The sequence below is a fragment of the Ammodytes marinus genome, assembly GCF_949987685.1.
Source record: "Ammodytes marinus genome assembly, chromosome: 20".
NCBI classification, from domain to species: domain Eukaryota; kingdom Metazoa; phylum Chordata; class Actinopteri; order Uranoscopiformes; family Ammodytidae; genus Ammodytes; species Ammodytes marinus.
In genome coordinates this window covers 19,191,018-19,209,334 of record NC_137224.1, presented here as the reverse complement: position 1 = coordinate 19,209,334, position 18,317 = coordinate 19,191,018, and the positions used below count along the sequence as shown (strand labels likewise).

Here is an 18,317-nt window from a genome sequence, read left to right as displayed (position 1 = left end):
TAATAGGAAAACACGAAACAGGCGGATGTGATTGTGGGCAAGAAGAGAACATAGAACATGTTATAATGCAGAGTGAGAGATATGAGCATGACAGAAGGCAGATGAGGGAAACATTCAGAAAAGAAAAGTACGTTTTGATTTAATAGACATTTTACAAAAGAATTCCAATAAGTGCCATTCAATTATATTTCATTTTCTTAGGGTAACTCATGTTTGGAAAAATATACGTTATTCATTATTTAAAAATTATCATAGGTTTTTTTCTTTTTTTGTAGGGAGGCTGTTCCCACACTCCATACCAGTAGATGGCGGTAATGCATCAATAAGTTGTTTGCCAACCGCCAACAAACAATACAGAAGAAGAAGCCACCAAACCACCACACCACACATGTGTTTCTGTCGCCCTCTTCTGGCCGCAGTCCTCCTGAAAACCTGTTGCGGTGCTGGGCCACACAGCTAGCCGTTATCTAGCTGCCGTTAGCCAGGCAGGATCCAGAGACACTCGCGTTCCGTCCAAACGTCAATGACAGGGACAGCATGCTAACAGATATGCGCCTGGACGTTGACTGATAATTGGCTGGCTAGTTTCTTACACTTTGAATTGTTATTGAATTGTTACTACTGTGTGGAGCTATCACTGTTCTGAAAATCGCTGTAACTTAACTCGGTGAGTTTCTGTGCTAACGGAGGGCTTTGGCTATTAGCTAGAGCTCCAGTGGTAAAATGCGTTAGTTAGCTAAATTCACCTGGTTCATTTGAGGTGCATGCATCCGTATGTCAACTCAACTGTCATTCTCTGTTGCCCGTAAATTAAAATATACAATGTGTGTGACTTCAAAGAGTCATACCCGTTTTTGAAAGCTAACTTTGACTTCCATTTTTTCAGCTAAGCTAAGCAACAGTGATTAGCCATCAGTCTGAGTGAGCAAGTAGCGTTGTTTGGCTAATCCTAACTATCGGGAGCTAAACTACAGTTTCTCTAACTTTACCTAAACCGACATATTCAGCAACCAACCCTATGGAAGTTGTGTTTTTTATATGATTTGCTGTCGGTCCAATGTTACATTTTAGTCGAAGTTTCCGACCTTTAAGTCTGCATATCACACGGCACTGTTAGCTAACGTTTATCATTTCCGTTACATTTTCATGGCTAACCTACAAATTGGTGTGAAACCTTCAGAAATTCCCACAATTCATGCTTCAAATATTTACCAGCGTCCACAAATTACTGACCTAACTAAATCTAACGATATCTAGCAGCTAGCTTCACAGTTAGCTGTTCCCGCTGTTTGTTTATGCAAGTCAGATGATAACTCATCGTGTTTGAGTGGCAGGTTGTGGCTTGTCTGATACGATTATTAAACCCTATCAATCAGGTTGCTAATGTTATGTGTGGATGTTCTGGGCATAGCTGTCAACGCTGTTACTACTGTTGTACAACAAGAGGAGTTTTAAGCTGTTTTCAATGGCTCAGGCTATGGATCCCGAACGACTGAAGCGAAGAGAGGAAATTCAGAAAGCGATGAGCTTTATCCAGTAAGTGGACACACATAGTACTGACTACTGATACGTCCTGTAACTTGACCAAAGTGCAAACCCCAATGACAGCGGTCCTATTTTTTCTCTACAGGTCATCCTTGCCTTTCCCAGAGCCAGAGAGTTATGAGGTTTGCATTGATCCTTATAATCCAATGTTTAATTGCATTTTCTTTTCAACAATTTACTCCTAAAATATTTCCATACAGTTTATACCATGTCGTCTGCATGAACATTTTGTTCTATAATCTCTTGATTTAGATTTGAATTTATACTCAGACATTGTGATTCATTTTGTCTTCCATAATTTTCTCTCACTTTTTGTTCTCTTTTTTCCCCCTGTTCTTTCTGTATCTTGGTCCTATGGCCATCTCGTATTACCTACCATTATTTATTTATGTCGCCCACTCCCTCCCTCCTGCTCTCTCTCCATCTCTGTCTAACCTCTCTCTACACGTTCCCTTCAGACGTTTCTGACCCAGTTGGTGTGCAGCCTGCTAGATGAAGGTAATGCTTTCTTTCGAGACGGGGACTGGCGCCAGGCGACCCAGCAGTACGGGGAGGGGATCAGTGTTGCCCGCTACGCTCAGGCTGAGGCCCTGGTTATCCCCCACGAACTGCTAGAAAGCCTCTACGTAAACAGAGCCGCTGCCTTCTACCAGTCGGTGAGGGAGAAAGAGGAATGTCATGAGAAATTCCACGTACAGTGACTTTCTTGATCTTACCGTAATATCTGTTTTTGTCTGTCTCAGAGGGAGCTTGATCGCGGCGTGCAGGACTGTGACAGTGCACTGTGTGTGTCGGAGGGCAGTCGCAGGGCTTTGTACCGCAAAGCGCTCTGTCTGAGGGAGCTTGGACGACTCAGAGAGGCCTACGAGTGTGGAACCAAATGTCTCCTCACAGCACCGCACGTATGTCACCAACATGGAAAATATTATCTAAAGCCTTGTTTCCACTGGGCGGTACATTTTGGTTTGGTACGCTACAGCACTAAAAAATAAACCGCCACGTGTATTCACCTCGGAAAAAGCTTTTGTTAGAGATGAAGTTTGAATTAGAATAGTGAAATATAGTTTTGGTAAACAATCAGAGTCATAGGTATTATTTATTCCTGACTAACTACATTGTGTTCCTCATTATAGTTTAAAGTTAACTAGACTTCTTTTTGTAATTGATCTTCCAGGACAGACAGGTCAGTGACCTGGCTCAGGATTTGGCCACTAAACTGGGTCTGAAGGGCCGTAAAGCCTACGTCAGCCATCAGACTGATTCTACTGGCACAGAAGGGGAGAGTCATGGAGAGAATTCCTCATCCACGGGAGAGGTGGGTTCATTTGTCACATTGTACATTTAGGTTCTGGTGGCTTTAACGAGAGGCTAATCATGGCATTGTATTTATTTATTCCAGATGTCCTCAAATGGGCTGGAATCTCTGGGTGACATTGGACAAGGTATGACAAACGGCCAAACCTGGAACACGTTGGCTCTAAATCAGACCCCCGTGGTTTTCCCGTATGCATTTCCTCACCTCTTTATTTCTCTTCCTCCTCAGGGGATAATGCGCAGTGCATCCCAGCTCCTCTGGCCACACCCATTCCAGTCAGTGACGACCCACAGACCCCCTGCCCTGACCTGCAGGAGAGCCCCAGCACCCAGGCCCTGCCTCCCATGCAGTACTCCGTCCCTGTGTCGGAGCACATGGAGGAATGCAGCGTCAAGGAAGAGTTAGACAGTCTGCTGGAGTGCATGCCCAGAAAAGTCAGTGAAGTGAGTATAGGAATTGTGAGTAGAGAAATGTATTCATTCCCTCATTTATGTCGGCACTTAACGGTGGAGTCAGCCATTCTGCAGAATGCCTGTTGTCAATATCACTTTTTGTCAAAATCAGTGAATATCTCCTCAAAACAATCCAGTATTAATACATATCCATGGTTCTGTAAATGGGCAAATTGGTAGCTACGATGGGCCCCCTTTGTTTACATATCCTCCTGGATTTTTCTTACAGCGCACACTCAGTACGGACAGGTAGAAAGTCATGAGTATTCACTGATTTTGACATTAAGTGATTTTGACAACAAGCGTTCTCCAGAATTGGTGTCTCCACCTTTTAAGTTGGTCTTTTGCTGTTAGTAGTTTTTGCCGGATTACATTTAGAAAGTACCTTTTGTAGTATTTTAAAACAAATGGAATGTAATCCTCAGCCAACAGTGGCACATGTGTTTTTGTTAGGGGTGTTTTCAGTTGATAGTCCCTCTAGGTGAGGTAATGCCGGCCTTGTTCTGTCTCCTGGTCCAGAGTCCAGTCCAGGGTGCTATCCCCACCAACCTCCCCAACACTGCCATGGGTCTCCGGCCTCCATACTCCCCAGGCCTTTCATCCCCATCATCCCAGCTCCCCTCAGCCTTCTTCAGCTCCTCCCTCAGTGACATGCCCTGTCTGGAGCCTTTCACCATGCTGGGCCAGAGGGACCAGGGCTCCACCCAGGCGCAGGACGCACTGGGAGGCTTCTCCACTGGGGCCATGGATGGAGACGGGAAGGCAGGCGTCGCCGCTGGCGGGCTGGACTCGTTGTCTGAGTACACTCTCCCTGGTGAGTAGATGTTTAAAATCAACTTGCTTTTTCCTTTTTTAGTTTTGGATTTTTCAACTTTTTAACTTAAACTGTCCGACATGTTGTCACAGAGAGATAACGGTGGACATTTTTTACTTATTTTGTACCTAGTGTACCTAATAAAGTGGCCGATGAGTTTATATTGATTGTGAGTTCACACCAGAATCACATCGCATGACTTAGCTCTGCACACATGCTGTTGTTTACTCACAGATTGTGAAGCGTGTCAGTTATGATACGCTTCACAATCATCTACATATCACTGAATGATTACACTAAACAAACTCATGTCACATTGTATCATTTTGCCCTAGTGCAATGTGCTATTGTGTTTAGGTATCAGAGCACAAGTGCTTGTGAGTTAGCTTTAACCTGAGATGTAATGGTGCTGACTCATGCCGTCTGCCACCATGCACAATATGGTGTCAGTCTGACATCAGTGTCCTTGTGTCTTGGTTCTCAGGAGGACGAGTGTGTCACAGCTTCATCCCTGGAGTGCGCAACCACAGTGCTGCACATGCAGTGAGTAACGACACACACACACACACGCACACACAGTTCTTCAATATTTAAATTTTCTACCTCAACATCAGGCAGGACTTACTGCTTTTACATGGTGTTGCTGTTAACATTGTCCCGTTTTTATTAATCAGTAGCCATTGACTATACTCCAAGTGTTTAACATCCCGTCTCTGGGTCTTCTTCCTCAGAATGGTCCAGCAGGAACCAACCTGTCTATGCTCTCGAGGAATCCTCTGGCAGCAACACATGAGTTTCGACAGGCCTGCCATGCCTGTTACAGCCGAATAGGTTTGAGTTGCAGACCTCCGAGTCACTTACTCTTTCTGCCCTTTGACCAGCTACTCTCTTCTCTCCATTTTAACCCATTGATGACGGCTGCTGCGCGATGCCACATTGGCTCTCCTGCCTGATGCTGCGTCGCGCAGCATTATTACTTTATCTCATTTTCATGGCATTCCCAGCATAGAATGCACTGTCATTGGTTCAAATACACATGAGGTGGGTTTTGTTGATTTTTTTAAGACCACGTGACCACCCAAAAGTTGTGTGGTTTGCCGAAAATCATGTCAATCAAAAAAAATAAAAAATAAAAAAAAATAATGAAAAAAATACGCCAGCTATGTCGGCGACAGAACAGTTAGTGGCGTTTGATGCGCAGAATCAAGGTCTACTATAAGCTACTGACGAAAATCACACAACACATTGCATCTATTTATTAACAATATTTAATAATTTTCGAATTCATCTAATTTTGACGATTTTTAGAAATATTTGTTGGTTTGTAAGCGCTGAGGGAGCATGTTTAAATAAAACCTGTGAACCTTAACTTTTAAATGTATTTTATTTCATGTTTCTATGTGCTACACAGGCTTAGATATTAAGGTTTTGGTAGACTTGACAATTCGTACTATTTTTTCAGAAAACCCTCAGGCATTAAGGACATGCATCCTAGATTGCCATAGTCATCAATGGGTTAACACATTTTTGCAGTGTGTAACTGGGTGTGTCACTTTGGAAATATCTAAGCTCTCTTTTAAGGGACCATTGGTCACTTAAAGGTGAAGTCAGAAATTCTGGAGAAAGTATGTTGTCAAAGTTACTGTTAATCTGTGAATACCCCCCTCACGATCTCCTACCTATATTGTGTGTGTGTGCTGAAAAAAATCTGATGTTAATAAACAACCTAGGCTCTGTAAACTGATATGTAAACAAAGCAGGCCCACTCTAGCTAGCAACATATCAGTTTACAGAGCCTAGGCTCTGTATTAACACTGTGTAGTTGTTTTCAGCGCACACACAGTAGGTAAATGTAGCAGATCGTGAGAAGATATTCACTTATTTTGAAAAAGTGATTTTGACAACAAACATTCTCCCAAATCGCTGACTCCGCCTTTAAGGCATTTTTGTAAGCTCCTCACCACTGAGCTACAGGAATTTCATCATTATTTACAGAATGTATCTCATTTTACACAAGTGTTGTAAAAATGCAATAGCTACTACTACTAATCTTCCTCTTTCCCTTCTCTTGCTCACAGGTCCACGAGTAATGGACTACAAGTATCAGCCAGAGGCAGCACACCGCTGTAAGAGGGATGTGCTACTGTGCCGCCTCAAAAACACAGACGACCCCACATGGAAGAGGATCAGACCTCGGCCTGCACGCAACAACTTCCTGGGGGCATTTGTACTCTGTAAAGGTATGTGTATATAATGAATGAAATACTTGAATGTATTTTCAAGTTGTTAAAAAGCTTATATCGGAAAGATATAGAACAGCCATATGGAGTTGATATGTGTCAAAATGTGTGTTTTATATCCTGTTAAATCTTCTGTCTTTCTGGGTCCCACAGAGGTGCAGGAGCGTCAGGAGTGCCAGTATGGGGAGAACTGTACCTTTGCTTACTGCCAGGAGGAGATTGATGTTTGGACTCAGGAGAGGAAGGGCGCGCTGAGCAGAGAGCTGCTGTTTGATCCGCTGGGCAGCACAGAGAGACGGGCGCTCAGCGTCACCAGACTGCTGCAGCTCCACATGGGCATGTTCATGTTCCTCTGTGAGGTCAGGCCATGCTCTGTCTTTCTGTCTTTGTCTTTGTAGAAACAGGGGCTGGTTGCACGAAGCACTACGTTTTCCCCTTAAGTATGACACTTAAGGTTCAATGTCTCCTTAGCTGAGGGTCTAACTTAAGGGAGTTGCACAGAATGTAGTAAAAGAGGTTTTACAGCAGAAAAATCTTAAATGCAATATCTTCATATTTTAAGGAAACCTTAAGGAGGAGACTTAAGGAGGCTTTGTGCAACCGACTTACTTTTAAGGAAACCTCATGTCCGATTTTAAGGAACATGTTAACATAAGGTGCTTCGTGCAAACCAGCCCCTGCAACTTTTGAGCATTTGAAACAGATTTTGAATTTTCAGTCTCTCTTTCCTCTATTAACAGGAATGTTTTGATAGTAAGCCTCGCATAATCAGCAAACGCAGCAAAGAAAACTTGGCTGTCTGCTCAAACCTCACAGCTCGACACCCATTTGACGACAACAAGTGAGTGGGATGTTTTGTCATTGATCCTGAATTGTTTATCATAGTAATGTATAATCAATACAAATAGCCATGATGACTGAATGTATCTGCTGCAGGTGCCTGGTGCACGTGGTGAGGTCAGCCAATGTGCGCTACAGTAAGGTGCGACCCCTGCACCCTCTCTGCCAGTTTGACGTGTGTCGCCACGAGGTTCGCTACGGCTGCCAGCGCGAGGATAGCTGCTCCTTCGCTCACTCCGTCATAGAGCTCAAATGCTGGGTCCTGCAGCAGGATACTGGTGGGTAGAACTATATGACAATATGTTGTTTTATCAATTTGAAATCCAATGTTATCCCAGTACATAATGTTGATGAACAATAGAGGTATGCTTTATTGGCAATACTGAAGTTATGTTGTGTCAAATGTGAAAGAAATGTATATGGGAAGGTTCCAATTGAAAACAAAGATCACTGTCCACAGCAACAACTGACCATTACCACAGTATCCATTAAAGTCGGTGATGGATCTTTCACCTTACTGCTCTCTCATATTTCCTCCAGGAATCACCCATGAAGAGATGGTGCAGGAGTCCAAGAGACACTGGCAAAGGCTGGAGCAGAACGCACAGAAGCAGCAGAAGGTAAGACAAGAAAGGACAGCATAGTATCTGTTTCTTTTTTTGGCTGATAAAGTTAGGCAGTTGTCAATGGTAGTCTGAAGACAGTGCAGGGGTAATGTATGGGTAAGCTATTTGAGGGTGAGATAACGCCTACAGTTTCACCCACAACAATCACATTGTTTACTTTGTTGTGATGAATGCTGTTATAGTTACAAGTGAAACGTGGCTGTTAAAGCGGCTACGAGTAACATTTAAATATCTTTTAAACAGCCTCATGTTTCTTCTGATAATCATAAATTACCTTTAACAGCAAACGACACCATCAGTGCTAAGAAAGACGTTTTTATATAGTTTTTATTACTGCTTTTGGTCTGGTCGCACACCCAGTCCGATTTTCGGTTCGCTCGTGCATGCTCTATGGTCACATATCCGTATTGGTCGCAGATTTCAGTGTGGAGCAGCAACGCGATTTGAGAAGCATATCCCTCCAGGTGAGGGAAGGGGAGCGGGAGCCTTGTTTGAGACAGTTATTTGTCGTCATAATGACTGATAACGGGGCTGAACCATCAAAGAAAAAAAAGAGAATGCAATGAAGAAAAGCTAAAAGGGAGAGTGATATAGGCTACGGGCGGGACAAGGGCGCTGCCAAGCAACGTGTACACAATTTCACGAGAGCGAAACTAGACTGCAGTGTTTACTCCTAAATGAATGAGCGGTTGGTACTAACACACAGTTTGCTTTGCTTCACCATCATCAGATAACCATTATCTGAAACAGTCATTATTTACATCAACAACACAAACACATTACCTCATCGTGATCCATACTAACTGCTGTCTCTCGTTCATTCGCTTTCTGTGAGGACACGTAATCTTTCAGCTCCGTGAGAGAGAGAGTAGTTAGGTGACGCTGCTGCATCAACTCATTGCAATCAGGTGTGTGTAGCAATGACTGACATTAGTTGATGCAGTGTCAAAACCACTCTCACGGAGCCGAAAAGAGTCCTCACACTTTCAACACACGGACATGCACTAAATTGCGCCCTTCTCAGTTCACACTCGCACGCCTGGCACGAGCTAGAAAACAGCTTTGCGACAGCGGGCGTCGTAAAAATACTACCGCTTTTGTCCAAAGGGGACGCCAACGTGCCATGTTACTCGTAGTGGCTTTAAGTCACTTTTTGTTTCTTGTTTATCATATGTTGATGCCAGCGTTAGGCTACTGTGTACCTCAAATACAAGGGTTATGTTGTGGGTCATCATATGGTTAAACAACTAATAGCTGTGATATTGTTCCGTTACACCATTGAGGCCATGATGGTGTATCCAGCTTCAACCAAAAAAAAAATGTAGTTTGAGAATTCTAGCAAAAAATAGATTTTTTTCTGTGTTTATTAATGTTAACTTTTCATATCCCTCTGTGTGTTTCAGCCCTTTCACATCCCGCATTCGAGCAGCAGCATGTCTGGAGGAGGGATGGGGGGGATGGGGGGCGGAGGTGTAGGGGGAGATGGGATGGGCGGGGGTGGCGTCGGCCCGGTGGGAGGGTTAGGAGCAGTGGCTGGAAGAGGACGCCCGCTCAACCTGAAAATGAAGTTTGTGTGCGGCCAGTGCTGGAGAGAAGGACAGGTCAATGAGCCCGACAAGAACCTCAAGTACTGCACGGCCAAGGCACGGCACAGGTGAGGACTCACTCTCTCACACACACACATGCACGCATGCACACAGGCACATAGGCTGAAAAGAAGGTCAAAGAAATGTTAAAAGGTCAAAACGACACACATCCAGCTCATCCAAACACTTGAAACATTGTAACACAGCGGCAGACATACACACATTTTCAGCACAGTTAAGAAAACAGCAATGTACAATATTTTCCAACCACTTCTTGCAAACAGTCATTGCCACAATAAAAAGTTAAGGACTGCGACACATATCTTAACATACCAGTGAGTCACAAGGAAGACAATACACAGTCAGTCATCATATGTCCTGCACAACGTATAGCATACGTGCGCACAACACATGGAACAGAAGCAGGGTTGTGTAGCATACGTATTGAATACAGAGAAAGGCAAATAGCGAAATGGCACCAATTCTCTCTGTCTCCTCAGCTGGACGAAGGAGCGCCGGGTCCTGCTGGTGAAATCCTTTGAGAAGAAGAAGTGGGTTGTTGTTCGTCCTCTGCCCTTCTCCCGCACCTATCCACAGCAGTATGATGTAAGTCCCTCCGCCCCTCTCATTTCACGTGCCCAGTACACCTGACTCTGTTTATGCCCCCTGGGACAGGTGTTGTACATTTCCACACCACTACATCTTTTATCTTCAATCAAATAATCTGTCTGTATCAAACTCTTCACAGCAGATCCAACAGAAAAATATATTGCATTGCTGCTGGCACCACTCTGCAACCAAATCAAATCATTTGCCTCAGTGGGCTTCACATTCCGTACAGTTACACAGTGTTACACCCTCTGTCCTTAGACCCTTAGCTCGACCGAGGAAAAAACTCCCAGGGAAAAAATTTAGAATTTTCCGGGAGATTGACAAAGGAAGGGATCCCTCTCCCAGGACAGACATCATGCAATAGAGGTCACATGTACAGAGGAGAATAGAAAATCATAAAAGAATACAATCATTGACTAAATGTTTACATGCTAATTCTGAAATAAAATATGAATAGTGAATAGTATGGATGGAGGAGGAGTTGAGATGCTGCCAGAGGAAGGGCCTGATCCACACCGTCTCGTCTCCACTAGGGAAACCTGGGAGAGGACAGACAGACAACCAATGAGCCAAGCAAAGTGAACATAGAGAGTGAACAGGCATGAGAGTAGAAAGAGTACTATCCTGCTGAGCCATGAAGCAGCAGCAACCCTTTCCTTTTTCCTGTGTCTCATCCAGATGTGTGTGCATGTGATGAAGCAGAAGAAGTGCCACTATATTGGGAACTGTTCATTCGCTCACAGTCTGGAGGAGAGGGACGTGTGGACGTACATGAAGAACAACAGCCGTAAGCCACAGTCTTGATCAATCGCATACATTTTTTTCTGTCTGACCCACTCCACCCACAGTTATTGTTGTTCTGTGTGAGTGACACACTGTATTTAACATGACAGAGGTTTGTCTTCTCTTTCTCTCTTCATGCCAGTGAGAGACATGCAACAGATGTACGAACTGTGGCTGCAGCTCACCAATCAGAGTAGGCGCTCAGATAGCTCTGTTGTGACCCCGCCCCCCGAGGACAAGCAGGTCACCATAACCGCAGATTACACAGAAAGCATGGTGAGTGGTGAGAACACTTTATCATCAGTGACATAACATTTCAAACTTGGGCAGAGTATAATGGTATTATATCACTTTAATTTGATTCACCCGTGTGTCAGGAGAAAATTTTTTAGTAGTATGAACAGCAAACGGTCCAAAGGTTCAGCTAGAATCAACAAAAACTTAAACCTGCAGTGTGTAGAATTTTGGGTTTTATTTCCTAGCAGATTTTGTAGAAAGTAATTATAATATCCATAAGTACATTTAATTTAGTGCATAATAGCTGAAACATTTTTTTTCAATTATTATTTTTTCCCTTAGAAAGGGTCTCATATATGTCCATATTTCTGCATATTTTGGACCAAGGCCTAGTGCCGCCATCTTGAAAGTGTCATAGTTGGAATATCATCAGGTGCATTGTTTAAAATGTAGAATTGTTCTTGTCCTTGAAGGCCGCTGTAGCTTCTGTTATTATTCGAAAGGGTTGGGGTTACCCAGGGAGTGTTGCATTCTAGAACTTTGTAGAACTTTCTTGATGATGTCATATTACACACTGCACCTTTAAGAGAACCTCTTAGCTACTTTAAGTAGAGTAGATGTATTTTATTTTTTTAAAGATATTTTTTTGGAATTTTTATGCTTTATTGATAGTGTAGAGACAGAGTTGAAATGGGGCAGAGAGGGGAGTGACATGCAGAGAACGACCGCGGGCTGGAATCGAACCCGGGTCCGCTGCTGGCCGAGGCCCATGGGGGGGACGCCTTACCAACTGAGCTAAAGGCGCCCCCTAAGTACAGTAGATGTTTGATAGCTAATCGTATGTGTACACTGTTAAAACTAAAAGGCTAATGTTTGCTATAGTTGACATGATGGTTAGTTAAGTGTGATAGGTGTGCTGTGTTGTGTGTGGTTTCAGGGAGGCCGGCAGTTGTCAGACGGTGATGATCTGTGAGAGTTGCTGATCTGGGCCCAGCTGCCATCAGACACAGGCCTTCCATACTGAACCGGAACACTCTGTCGTAGAGCCTGTCTGACCTCCTCTAGCGTCTAGACAGCAGTGTGACAGCAGATCAGACACACACAAATTGGTCAACCACGCCCACACACAGACACACACACACACATGATACACAAACACACAGCACATGATACACAAAACCACCAGGCACCCTTTGACACAAAGAAGCTTTGAGAGTGAAATTACAGGACTTTGCTTTAGCGTTGTGTTTTAATATCATGCTGCAGTTAAATGCACCTTGAGTTCCCCCTCAGATTATACTGCAGAAATTCCACAGACAACTTCTTTTTGCTCTGACTAAAATAATCAACTACTTTTCCCTAGATCTCTTTAGACTGAGTAACTTGTTTTCTCTTCTTTTTTTTAATCCTCGCAGCACCGATTCTTTGGTGGGCGCGCTGGTCGCAGCTCCTTCATTTAGCTTGGTGATCATAGAAAAAAAAAGAATTGGAGCTCTGCACTCATATGGTAAAAGTTTAAATTTTAACTTTGGAGTGCCCAAAATGCCAAGCGCTCAATTTGTCTATGACAAATGAGACTGAAGAAGCAACGAAGCTTTGTAAAAAGAGCTTCTTGGTGCACACATCTTCTTGAGTTGCGTAAAACAACCAAATCCTACTCTCCTTCCTTCATGGGAACATAGCGAGAGGGTCAAAATAACTTTCTGGAGATTCATAATTTTGAGCGTAATTTCTTTTCCATGGGGAGTTGTACTTCCTTGTTATATTGTCTGCCATATTGGTAGAACGCTATGAATGTAACGCCTGCACAGGCCTTTGAAAGTAGGAAATTAGTCATTTAAAACGTTAATGCGGTTGTGGAATGTATGCAAGTATATATACATCCCTATAACCACCCCCTCCCCAAAACATCCTCACATATGAACCTTGTAGTTGCTGTGAGCCGATGTCCAGGTGAATCAAATCATGCGTGAATATCAGCCTCTCAGGTTGACAAACCGGCGGGGACAAAATCTCTCATCAAATCACCTGTGGCCAAAGTACACATGGTTAATGGCTCAAGGCAAACCAAGGTGCTATTCACCTAGACGTACTTGATTGGGTAAGCCGCTGACAGAGATGTTAAGCTGGTGAAGGAGGACTGCAGAGAAGTGACTGCAACAAACGTACAGAGTCCTGGCTGCTCATTTAACAAGTGATGACGTCACTTGGACTGAAGCAGTGAAAATACTTAGCGTGTAGAAGACTTAAGTTGTGGAAAATCACGAGTTAAGTATGAATAAAAAAAAGAAAAAGATTGGAATAAATGCCTCACGAATTAAAGATTATTATTAAGAATGTATTTTTCTGAAGTTAATAGAGAATAATTAAGATTATTTGAAAGTACGGGCAAGGTGCCACTTCTTCAGTTGAACTGGGGTCATCATTTCACTAAAAACCAATCATGCCCCCACAGCCTTCAAATGGAAACGTGTGTTCCTCATATGCATCCAAATGTTATGGTCCTGATAGCTAACGGTAGCCCCTTAGATTAACCCTTTCATTATAGGCAACCTGCTAGCTTGAGACGGGGGGAAAACCATTCATACCCCATATTGTGCCTATAAACAACACATCAACATGTGACACCAAACACGCATGCACATGCCCAGAGAGGCAGGATATCTGTTGCCAGTTTATTCTGGCCTTTACTGTGGCCGGAGACACGAAGGAGGTATGTCTATATTCAGATACTCATACACACATTATACATATTTACAAATAATGGTATACTACTAATAATAATTGATAACTTAGCGGTTAAGCTTAATAAATATATAACCTGAAAACCTGTATTGATTACATAGAAGAACTTCTTGTTATTGAGGTATTGCTATATGACATGTATCGCTGAACTAGATGACTATAGTGATTTTTTTTTTTTTTATTATGATTCTTTTTATTTTGTAATTTTCCCTTCTGTCTGGGTTGTTCCAGACAGGGGTTTGTATAATGAGGTTGCAGCAGAGACGGATTTTAGTTTTAGGCTGCATTTGTGGAAATCCTTGTCTCTTAGAGCAAGCGGGATAGAAATCAACTGAGTCAATTGAATTGAGAAGGGTGCGAGGAGCTGAACTACCTGTCCTTCAAAATGTAACTCAAAATCCTGAGAGGCTGCAATCGACATTTTAAGTAATCGTGTTATATTGACCAGAGAGCACAAGATCAACAAATTGCTTCAGAATTTAAGAAATACCGACATTACAACCAACCATTTCTGAAAACCATTGTGGTTAATTGGAGCAAGTGGTTTCTACAAGTGATTTGTGATCTTTGTTTCTGCAGTCTCTCCGTTTAGATCATGGGATTAATGGAAAATTGGCCGTGACACCAAAAGCTGCAACGTCTTAATTAACCCAGTACCTTAAAACCGACGACCTGCCTAATCAGAATTTTAGATAGCTAATCCTAACAGGCAGATCTGAGGTCAGTTTTGCTGGTCACTTTGCAGCCCTTTTTTGGAGATGGCTGATAAGGCACCCTTGTCTGGAACAGCCTAAGTATTAGCTTCTTTGAGGGATCGTATTACTACTACTCCTAGTATTATGATAAATATGATGACGATAATGATTGCTATCTATTGACTATTTCTATTTCTTCTCTATATGCTATTGATATATGTATGTTAAGTGCAATGTATAACTCTTTATATATGTATCCATGTATGAATATAATAATTGACGGTAAATATGCGTTGGTGTATGCAGCAGTGCACAGCTCTGACTGGGAGGCGGTGAGCAGGAAATGTCAAGCGTCTGATAGTTAAAGGGACAGTTCAGTATGTTTGTGCAGTCACAATGAGGAGTTTAGGAGAGATGTTGCTGTAGCAGAAGTCAGCCCTGAAAAACGTATAAATGCTAACTTAAAACCCAAATATTCCTTCAATTGTACGCTAACCTGAGATCTATTTTCTACAGCTTTAGTTTGCTGCCAGAGAGCGGTTTGTTTTTGTTTTTGTTATATCTTTTTTAATAATCCTTAGTAGCTCTGCGTCGAGGGTATGATTGGCGGAGTGATACTTAAATAAAGGGCTGTCTGGTGGCCAACTATAGCTGTGGAATAATTCTCAGTTCAGCAGACAATTGAAGGGATATTTAGGTTTTAAGTTAGCATGTATATATGTGGAGAGAGAAAAAAATCTTCTGGCCCCCTCTGCAACAGAAAAACGCTGACTTCTGCTACAGCGACATCTCCCCTAAACTCAAAAAATACTGAACTATCCCTTTTAAAAGTAAGGTTGTTGACGTCAGTTATAAGCTTACCAACAACTGTAGCTTGTTAGTATTGCAAGACATTTTACACAGTATGGTAGACCTGCTATATATGAATGTTGTCTGAGCTCTGTTTGTAGGCCTAGGGATTGTTTTGGACACTGTTCAAAGGGGGGGAGAGGGTAGTTGATGATTAGAGTTTATACATACTGTGAGCAGTTAGCCCTTTGCAGTGTCTCAGTGTGGATCCTACCAGCAGAGCTCACTGTTCACTGCCTGTGCTGTGTGTTTTTGTTTAAATTGATTCACCAGGCAAATATCTGGAAACAAAAGCATACATGATAGCCTATATACTCCCATATAGCGCCTTATTCGATATACTACACCTATAAGATGATACATACCCCTATTGTATAATCCTGCTTACTATATACAGTATATATGATACCTGATACCTATTATAATACTTAGACACCCTTATAAGGTCATTTAGATAAGAGATGGTGGAGCTGTTTTTTTCTGTGGCTGTTGAAGAGTTTGCTGTGGTCAGTAATATATTCCCATCTTGTTCTTCTGGGTGTTAAGAGAGTTCCACACCCTAAAATGCTTGTCTTGATTCAATTGTCACCCTAAAATGATAGTTGTCATCCAAATGTTGTCAGTTAACGACATTTAGGAAAACAGCTAGGATAGAAAAGCCACTAGCCAAAGCTTGGTAAATCTTATTTTTGGCTTAATAAAAGCTGTATTTCTTTAAAAAAAAGTTTTGGGTTTAATTTTCGGATTCCTTAAGACTACATGGAATATTGACATTCTATAATCATTATTAGCTAGTAAGGGCAAATAAATGTCCATCCATGTTTGAATTTTTATGTTCTAGCAAAAAACAGAGCACTCGAGGGAGGCTCCTCTTGGAGAAAGGCAAGCATTGATGATGTTACTGACATACACAGGAAAAAAATTAAAAACTGTGGATACCAGTGCTACAAGTTCTGTGTCTGTGGATAAAGGCTGGTCAATCATGACAAACCAGATGGGAGGGCAGGTGTCTGCGATTTCTTTTTACAGTGTAGCCTTAGTCAGCCGATTGCTACTCAGTCAAAATATAAAGAAACAAGTCCATGAGACCTGACGAGCAGGAGTTTGACCCTGTTGCCAAATTCTTTTTACAGTAAGACAATCCAATTGGCACATTAATTACCCCATGTCCTTGGATGTGTAGATCTGGCGTGACGGTTCCATTTTTGTTCATCTTTACATCTTACTTCAGTACCATGTACCAATGGGAGACGGCTTTAGACAGTTTTGAAAATGATGATGCAACCAAAAAAAGAAGATCCTTTCACTTCAAAGGCTCCCTAAGTTATGAGTATTCAGAAGTGTGATTTGCCTTTGTCTGGCATCTTTCTGTTTTACATCCTTCTCAACAATAAATTATTCTGAGTAAATTGGTACAGTTTGTTAAAAGATGAGGATGATCTCATTTAACAGTGAGAAGTCTTAATTACATCATTGTTGACCTTTGACCCTGTCACTCAAAGCATCTTTACTGCATTATTTATTCATTATCTGCTTGGGTATGATTTTCCTCGGAGTCGGTTTACTTAAAGGTTATCATTTGTTTGTCAGCGCATCACTTCTGGTCAGAACATCGCTTTGTGGTTTAATGAAAAGACTCTCAAATGTCAGATGCCATTGACAACGTCCCCCTTCCTGCCCCCCCTCATGTAGTTTGTCTCATTAGATTCCCAGCACTAACACCTAAAGACACAGCCACACACAAAAAAAAATCTTAATTTATCGGTTTACAATCGGTTAGAAATGATTGGTTATTTGAATTGTTTTCAAAAACTTGGTTGAGGAAACCAGGGTTGTAAGAAGTGGAAAAAACAAGGCCTCTTTTTGTACGGTATTTTTTTTTTTTTTACATTTTTGTTGTATGTTCTGTTTTATCTTCTTGACTTTGTTTTCTCTTCTCTCCTCCCTGGTTGGAAGTTCATGATCACACATGTGGACCAAATCTCTTGAAAGCATTTAATAAAAAGAATGTTTTAGCAAACATGGGTGTATCCATTTATTCACATTTTCTGTATAGATACTATTATCCCATTAATTTTTACTAGGGTGGGTTTACATGTATTCTGTCTGTCTTAACATTTCACCCAATGTGAGTCTTCAACAGTCTGTAGTTGGGCTCCTCAATCGTTGTAAATTCCAGTCTTTTGGGGACAAAATCCTGATAGGAATGTAGAGCTATCTCCTAATATAGCTAAAGAAATTAGGAATCTTTGAACAAGCAAAAACTATTTAGCTCAAAGGGGATCTTGTCAACGTGTCTGTTACTTGTGCACACACTTTGTGGGAAAAAAAATTGAAAACGAGAAAATCACAATAATTGTTAAACATCTCATTTAGAAAATAAAGGGACTTTAATGTGCCACTACAGCTGCAGCCTTCCCTCTTCTGGACTTTCCACAAGGTTTTAGAGCCTTTTCTCTGTTCAATCCAGAGGTGAGGAGAATTTAAGTCCTTGTCTTTATTTCTCCCCTCCATAATTTTAATTAGTCGTAGTAGCCTATAATCCACACACGTGTGATTGTTAGTTATTGCCTCGTGCTCTAGAACTAGCCGATACTATTGTAAGTAGTTAGACCTGTAGGCCTACTCTCCATACGTCAAAATCCTAATTAGGCCTATTACTCCAGTTGTGGCGCAAATTAGTGTAAAAGTTGACTCTTTTAGCCTAAATATTGTGAATTCCTTCCCTATAGGCTTTTTGTAATGTATTGGTGATATTTTTGCAACAAAACTTACCCTTTCGGTTCCTTATCGTGTAGCCTACTACATAGACTTTGAGCCACAGCTAGTGGTTCCATTCTGTTATTCATTCTGGGTTTTATTACCCGCTGTATTTCATAACGGTCTAGTTTTAGGGTCACCTATTTTCCTTTTTTTTTCTTAAAGTAATCCGGTCGCGCAACTCGAGATTGGCACGATTCCTGACCAATCGCACTCTT

At 42.0% G+C, this 18,317-nt stretch overlaps 1 protein-coding gene across 3 annotated transcripts; it reads left to right on the top strand.

The window, feature by feature from the left end:
• The first annotated feature begins 478 nt into the window (after window positions 1-478).
• Window positions 479-17,318, top strand: zc3h7bb (zinc finger CCCH-type containing 7Bb). Of its 3 annotated transcripts, none has more exons than XM_080049078.1 (21): window positions 479-667; window positions 1,475-1,536; window positions 1,631-1,667; window positions 2,004-2,201; window positions 2,289-2,447; window positions 2,720-2,860; window positions 2,945-2,987; window positions 3,089-3,303; window positions 3,832-4,126; window positions 4,611-4,669; window positions 4,858-4,957; window positions 6,205-6,366; window positions 6,520-6,725; window positions 7,107-7,207; window positions 7,303-7,484; window positions 7,747-7,826; window positions 9,236-9,486; window positions 9,919-10,024; window positions 10,709-10,817; window positions 10,956-11,089; window positions 11,988-17,318. In XM_080049078.1, the coding sequence occupies exons 2-21, from the start codon at window positions 1,478-1,480 to the stop codon at window positions 12,021-12,023; spliced, it is 2,673 nt and encodes an 890-aa protein (XP_079905204.1). In that variant the 5' UTR covers window positions 479-667; window positions 1,475-1,477; the 3' UTR covers window positions 12,024-17,318. The 3 variants fall into 3 exon arrangements, with proteins under 3 accessions (XP_079905204.1, XP_079905203.1, XP_079905202.1); XM_080049077.1 differs by having other exon boundaries at window positions 1,412-1,536; XM_080049076.1 differs by having other exon boundaries at window positions 1,377-1,536.
• The last annotated feature ends 999 nt before the right edge of the window (window positions 17,319-18,317 follow it).